Source organism: Alosa alosa, chromosome 8 (assembly GCF_017589495.1).
Source record: "Alosa alosa isolate M-15738 ecotype Scorff River chromosome 8, AALO_Geno_1.1, whole genome shotgun sequence".
Taxonomy (NCBI): Eukaryota; Metazoa; Chordata; class Actinopteri; order Clupeiformes; family Clupeidae; genus Alosa; species Alosa alosa.
Window position 1 is genome coordinate 24,183,507 of NC_063196.1, and position 8,128 is coordinate 24,191,634.

General features: G+C 42.5%; 1 protein-coding gene across 1 annotated transcript in view; it reads left to right on the top strand.

Moving 5' to 3' along the window:
• Positions 1 to 8,128, top strand: part of nbas (NBAS subunit of NRZ tethering complex) — a 201,557-nt gene that overhangs the window by 56,893 nt on the left and 136,536 nt on the right. Inside the window, 2 exon segments of the mRNA XM_048249961.1 lie at positions 269 to 472; positions 3,708 to 3,841. Coding sequence (XP_048105918.1) covers positions 269 to 472; positions 3,708 to 3,841 — 338 coding nt within the window.

Here is an 8,128-nt window from a genome sequence, read left to right on the forward strand (position 1 = left end):
CTCTCTCTCTCTCTCTTCTCTCTCCTCCTCCCTCCCCCCTCTCTCTCTCCCCTCTCTCTCTCTCTCTCCCTCTCCCTATATATATGTGTCTCTCTCTCTCTCTCTCTCCTCCTCTCTCTCTCTCCCTCTCCCTCTCCCTATATATATGTCTCTCTCTCTCTCTCCTCCTCTCCCCCCCTCTCTCTCTCCCTCTCTTTCTCTCTCTCTCTCTCTCTCCCTATATATATGTCTCTCTCTCCCTCTCTCTCCCTCTGTCCCTCTCTCCCAGTCCTCGGAGCAGCAGTATGTGAGGAACTGTTTCCAGTGGATGGTTCCCTTCCTGCAGCGCTGTGAGAGAGCGGGTGGGGCAAGGGGAGGGGCAGGGAGCGGAGCAGAGGGTCCAGCCGCCGCCCTCTTGGGGGAGTATCTGGTGTCGCTCGCCACGGAGGACCTCACACGGCCCCTCAAGATCTTCCAGCAGTCCAAACCTGATGTATGTATATACACACACACACACACACACACACACTCTCTCTCTCTCTCTCTCTCTCTCTCTCTCTCTCTCTCTCTCTCTCTCTCTCTCTCTCTCTCTCTCCTACACACACACACACACACACACTCTCTCTCTCTCTCTCTCTCTCTCTCTCTCTCTCTCTCTCTCTCCTACACACACACACACACACACACACTCTCTCTCTCTCTCCTACACACACACACACACAGGCGGTCACATACTGTATACACTTATGTGTGATCACTTATGTACTGACCTCTTATAGAAGTGAAGGCTGTGTGGACACACACACACACACAAACACACACAGTTACTTATAGCTCCTTATTTCACTTCCATGTGTACAGACAGAAAGCCACAGACCTTCTCTCTCCCACTAAATCACCTTGGCAGAGCTACTTTATACTTTTCCTCATATTGCCTCTGTCTACCTTGTGTGTGTGTGTGTACACGCACACTCGCACCTGAGCACACATCAGCCAGTAGAAAAGTGATTTTAAATTGAATGAACATGCGCGCACGCACACACGCACACTCACACACTCACGCACTCACGCGAATTCAGACACTCACAAAATTGTACACACACACACAGATAAGAGAAATTGAAGGAGATAGAAGTTGCGGGGCCACTATGGTTCATTCAGGACAGACACAATTTAGGACACACACACACACACAAACACATATAGAAATGCAGCATAAGTTCTGCTTTTGTATTGGGTGAGAACAAGGAGCAGGGGTCATGGAAATTCTGGAATTTTAAAATGTCTTCTAGTCAAGGGATTTGGTTTGTGTCAGCAAAAAGTTTTTTCTTCACACATTAAAGGTCATGGACATTCTACTTTCTAGTCTGCAAAAGTTAAGGGAAATGAGTTAGTGGGCTATACTTGTGATGAGTGAAATATGTTAAAGTTGTGTTGATGATTGTGATATTTGATCAGAGATATGGTGTGGTATGGTTGTGGTCAGGGGGTCAAGAGCGTGCAGATTAGCTTCGGCATGTTAGCATACGCCATTTTCAGAACATGGCGCTGCATGGAGCATTTGGAACCAGCTCAATGCCACGAAAATCCGTGTTGGGCCGCGAGCTCTCATCTTGCATTACATGTTGGTGGGCGATTACCTATCCGGTGACTACAGCCAAACGCGTTACAGTCGCGTATTTCTTGAGGAGCCTATGAGAAGAAAATTGTATTGATCTTGTTTCGTTGTTGTTTGTCCCGAACAAACATAGCCTAAACATGATTAAAGACAATAAATTACACGACAGCGGCATAAAGACCTTGTCTCATTACACCATGGGTCTCAACACATTGCTCTCAACCTATAGCCACCCCTTTGGAGCTTGCCAGGGCTGAAGCACTAGGCTACTAAATTTAAACACAATTATTGCGTGAGGCATTCCAGCCCTGAATTTAATAAAAAAGTAAACCATGCATAATTAAAAAAAAACAAACTCAATTTAGGCTACTTCGGCTATGCAATAAGGTTTCCATTAGAGCACAGCCTTGCGTTCAATGAATGAAGGAAAGGCCTTGTCTGCAATAATAAACAGCTGGAAATTCCAACACTTTTTCAACTACACGAAACTTTACAGTGATCATCAAATACCCTCTAGATTTTAATGCCCATCAGTCTCAACATTTAACTATATAATAAAAGTCAAAAAGTAAATTAAATCCCATACCAAAACCGAAAATCGCGTCTCCGTTTGATAGCCTGGTATGCCGCTCCAAACAAAGCGCATGTCTCACAATAGCGCACAATGTAAAGAAATAAAGGTCTGCCTCGAATAAGCCTACCTCAAATAAATACTTGTGCTTTGCAGCCTAAGTAAATAGGCAGACCCGGACATAATTTAGGATTCACGGAAGAGTATGCAATCATCACGATGTTGGGCCTGGCGATGCTCTGGCGTCTACTGTGCCTCTGACACCGCTGCCTCATTTTGGATGGTAACTTCACAGGTGAGCGTGAAGATTGGATGTCGTGGATCGCCAGTAAACTGTTTTTTGCTGAGTCCGCAGACAACATTCTCTTTAACCCGTTACTTTACCATCTGTGGTGTACAACTCAAAGTAAAGACACCACATTTTGATGAGTTGGGGGCGTAATTGTCCGCTCAGGCTGACCGTTCTGTGCGTTATCTTCAATACTATCTTCAATAATATTGAATATCTTCAATATTATTTTCAAAACAGGGTGGCTATTGAGGGCTCTGGCTCCAGTCATTATTGTGGCTACTGGCTATTATTGGCTTGATTTGGTCATGGGCCAACGCTAGAATACATTTAGAGCACCCGCTATGAGATGGCAAACAATAAAATAAAAAAACAAACTAATCATAGACTGTAAAAATGCGCTACACTTGGCACTAAAAAAAAAACCGAATAGTTTATTTATAGTTCGACTCACGGATATTTCCGTCATGTTGGAATGCATATTTGCAGCAGGACAGCAGGCAGACCGCTCTTAGTTAAGAGCGGCTGTGTTATCAATGAAATTAAGTTGCTTCTTCAGGGGACTCCCTTTCGGACTCCATCGCGTTCGAGCAACTTTTTTCTTCTTCTTGTTATGAGACAAAGGACTTTATGTGCATTATGGCCACCCTCTTACTGGTGGGCGACTCTCTTTACAGAATATCAATAAAAATCGACGTTGGTCCATCGCGTCATTTCCAGCTTGTACTTAACATGGTCAGAGCCGACTGGCTGGGTCGAACCCCAGTGTTCAAGATGGCGTTGACTATGAATTGGCCGGATTTACTAGCCTAGCCTCCACCATTGATTTGTATGGAGGGCGGGACTTAGTCACTCTCTCCAGTTATATATAATACCTCCATGTTTGTGGTGATGATGATGATGATGATTATGATGGCTATGCTGATGATGATGATGATGCTGCTGATAATGATGATGATGGTGATGATGATGATGATGCTGATACTGATAGTGAAGATGATGATGATGATTGTGCTGGTGATGATGATGATGATGATGATGATGATGATGATTGTGCTGGTGATGATGATGATGATGGCTGTGATGGATGATTACCATACTGAAGATGGTGATGGATAGTGATGATGATGAAGATAACAGTGTTCATGATAGATAGTGATGATGATGAAGATAACAGTGTTTATGATAGGTAGTGATGATGATGATGATGATATAGTAATGATGATGTGGGTGTTGCTGCGTCCATCTAGTGTAACCAGAAGATCATCTCGGACCCTGACCAGCTGATGCAAGTGGCGCTGGACTGCATCTACAGCTGTGAGAGAGATGACCAGTTGCCTCTGTGCTACGACATCCTGGAGTGCCTTCCTCAAAGAGGATACGGGTATGGCACACACACACACACACACACACACACACACACACACACACACACGCACTGCCTCTGTGCTACGACAAACTGGAGTGCCTTCCTCAAAAAGGATACTGGTATGACATACACACGCACACACACGCACACACACACACACACACACACACACACACACACACACACACACACAGAAACCACATGCCACAGTCACAAACTCTCTTGAGTAGTTCCCATGTCCATGTCATGCATACATGTTTAATGTGTGTTAACATATTTCTCTTGTGTGTGGTGTGATGTGATTTGTCGTTGCCATGCGGGTGTGGGTGTGTAGGCATGTGTTTGATTGTCTACATGTCTCCTGATTAGTCCCAGATTATCACCCTCTTCAAAGAGAAGCCGTCTTAACTTGTCAACGTTTCCAGTCCTTCCCCTCCTCCTCTCTTTCAGTCCTTCACACACACTTTCTCTTTCTCTCTAGAGGGGCAGATTCTCTCTCTCTCACTCTCACTCACTCTCTCATTCTCTCTCTTTCTCTCTCTAGAGGGGCACGGACTCTCTGTCACTCTCTCTCATTCTCTCTCTTTCTCTCTAGAGGGGCAGAGACTCTCACTCTCTCTCTCACTCTCATTCTCTCTCTTTCTCTCTCGGGGGCCAGCCATCTAGCAATACGCTCCAGACACATCTGTGAATCCTTCAGCTATTTGTTGTATTTTGATAGAGTTTGCCTCAGTATACTTCCCACACCAAAACAGTTAAAAATAGCCATCTCATAGTCCCCGAAAGCAGTCACAGTTGACAAGTCCAGAAAGACTCTGATCCGAGGTGCATTCATTTGCGTGCTCTCACATTGTCCGTGCCATACCGTGGCGTGGACACTAAAGTGAGTTGTAACATTAAAGGTGCTCTAAGCGTTGTTACGCAGTTTCTAAGCTAAAACATTTTTTTTGTCACATACAGCAAACATCTCCTCACAATCCGCTAGCTCCCTGTCCTCTGAATACACTGTAAACCGACGAGATGCACGTTCGTGTCAGTTTCAGTTGCATGGGAGGGAGGAGTGAGCAAGCTCACTGTTTTGTTTAAAACATCAACAGAAGTGATTTTACCCAAACATGCTTAGAGAACCTTTAACTTTCCGTTGAACTCACTTAGGCAGTTAGTTACTTTATTGTCCCTGTAGGGAAACTTTTTTCCAGTTAATACAACATTACAGTGTCAGTCAACAGTATTAGTACAAATACAAAAAAAGAAACAGAGAAGAAAGAATGAAACTGTCCAGACCCGCTGAACAGAGATACAAAAAGGTCATGACCTAATCCTATCTTGCAGGAATTTGTTTAAAGAAATAATCACTTGGGGTATAAATGAGATGGCTGGATACCGGTACCTGCAGCCTGAAGGTAGCAGCTCAAAAGCAGTGGAGAGTGGGTGTCTAGGGTCTGATATTATTTTCTCCGCTTTGTCGAGCGATCTAGATCTATAGATGTCCTCTAGGCTGCTCAAATTGATGCCAATCAGTTTACTGGCAGTTGTAACTATTTTCCTTAGGAAGTGCTTTTGTGCTGCTGTTAAGCTGCCAAACCAGCATATGATGCAAAATGTTAATACACTCTCAATAAAAACACTGTAGAACATCTTCAGCATTTTGTGATCTACATCAAAAGAAAAATGTTTTTTTAAGAAAATAAAGCCTTGCTGCTTTTTTTTCCTGAATAAGTTCTGTGCCCTTATACTGCTTTAGTTTGTGGTCAAGGACCAGGACCACCCCCAGATATTTATACTCAGTGACAGACTGTATGGGCTGTCCTCTGATGGTGGTTGGAGAAGATGTTGTCTTTGTCCTAAAATCAATAGACATCTCTTTTGTCTTTGCGGCGTTCAACAGGAGGGAAGATTTGTCACACCAGTTTATGAATTAATCGAAAACTGGCTGACCAGTGCCATATCATCAGCAAACTGAACTTATGGACTTTAATGTTTTGGATTTTTTTTTTTTAAACGGGTGGATTACTTGAGTTAATACTAATGTCTGGTGAAAATGTCATGCAAATAGTCTTACTGGAAGTATACTTACTGGAAAAAATGTTGACACATTCACACAAATATTTCCCACACTGTAGGTACCTACCAGGGTGAGAGCTGGTAGGTCAGCTAACTTCAGAGCAAAACAAAAACAAAAACTTTGACAATCCCTATGACCGCTACGCTAGCTACTCTAGCGGCGGTCATAATCATAACAATAATGTCAGTAGTGTCAATACTGCAAAATGATAATAATATGACAATAATACAACAATAATGTCAATACGATATGAAATATCAACTAGATGTACCGCACTAGATGACGCCGCCCAGTCCAGCACATTTTTTCCACAAAAATAAAATCACACTGAAAGGCCTATATGATTCTAACTGTCTCACTAAATTGCATTATCCACACTCAATTCTCACTGGTATCTGCTAGACAACAAGTACCAAAACATGATTAGTTCATAGATTTCCCATGTAAAATTCATTTTATACAACCCACCCCCATCTTGCCTGTTCATAATTCCTGAGAAATTCTTGTGTGCATGTGTGCGTGTACATGTTTATGTTTATGTGTGTGTGTGTGTGTGTGTGTGTGTGTGTGTGTGTGTGTGTGCGTGCCTGTGTGTGTGCCTGCATTATGTGCCTGTGTTTGTGCATGTGAATGCATGCGTACATATGTCTACTGTGTGAGTATGTGTCCTCACGTATAATTACTGTGAATGTATGTGTGTGTGTGTGTGTATCTGTTTATGCACATGTGTGCACATGGAATGGGTTAAGATGACCCCTGGAGGCAAACATCACGGGAAAAAATTGGTCATCCTAGGCCCTCACGGTTCTCAAGATATTCACAGAAAACTGTGCCTGCCCTACCCTCCTTTTGGGGGTCCAGTCCAGCGGGGGGGCTACAGATCAAAGCGAAAAATGATGGTTCCATGCTATCCATGTGGGGTTACATGCCCACCAAGTTTAATGTACCCGGTCTTTCAGTGTCGGGAATCCTTGTTGGTGTACGGTCACTAAATGTACATATAAATTATTTCATTGAAAGGCCCCATGACCGAAAGTTCCCAAAACTTGGCATGCATTAGGAGGGTGTCATAATGATCCTACAGTTTCAATTTCATGCAGTTTGACCATATCAACCAAAGATATTGTGATGAAAACATCTAATTTTTTGCTTTTTAATTTTTTAACTAGGTGGCTATACATGGAAATAAGTGGTAATGGGATGGGTTGACATTCCCCTTAAGACCAACATACAAAAAAAAGTGGACCTCCTAGGCCCTCACGGTTCTCGAGATATTCACAGAAAACTGTCTCCGGCCACCTACAGGCCAGTTGGTGTATAGTAACATAAATTAATTTATTGTGTGGCCCCATGGCCGGAATTCCACAAAACTTGGCATGCATTCAGAGGGTGTCATAATGATCCTACACTTCAATTTCGTGCAGTTTTGACTATGTTAGGTCACAGATACCTGCAATTACAACACCTCATTTTACTTTTCTGTGTTTAACTAGGTGGCGCTATACATGAAATTAGTGGTTATGGAATGGTTTGACATGGCCCCTTGAGATCAACATACAAAAAAACAATGGTCCTCCTAAACCCTACGGTTTTCGAGATATTATTACAGAAAACTGTGTCTGCCTACTACAGATCAAAACGAAAAACGATGGTTCCATGCTATCCATGTGGGGTTACATGCCCACCAAGTTTCGTGTTCCCCGGTCTTACAGTGTCCCGGGAATCCTTGACGGAAATTTGGACAAAAAACAAAAAAACAAAAAAGAATCGGACTAAACATAAATGCCGCTTCGCTGCGCGGCGGTCATAATAATGAAAACTAATACCATAAATGATGGAAGGAAATAAATACCATAAATATGCAAACCTTAATTCAATGAATTAATTAGTCTAAACTGAACAGATAAGTCTTTCTTTAGTTGATATACCGGTATTGGTTTATATCATTTTTATTTTACATGTTTTTCATCGACATTACATTATAGATAGATAAATAGATAGATGGATACTTTATTGATCCCCAAGGGGAAATTCAAGTCTTTTATTTATTTTTTTTTTTTTAGATACCCGTCTCGTCAAACATTGGACGATATCTCGCCTTTGCATGCTATTTCGATCACAGTCAACAGAACTGCATGTGACATCTCGCATACAAATTTGACTTACAGTACAACTAAATATTTAACCTGTTTCGAAATGTCAGTATATATACAGTGTTGCAAATCACCATTCAGCCT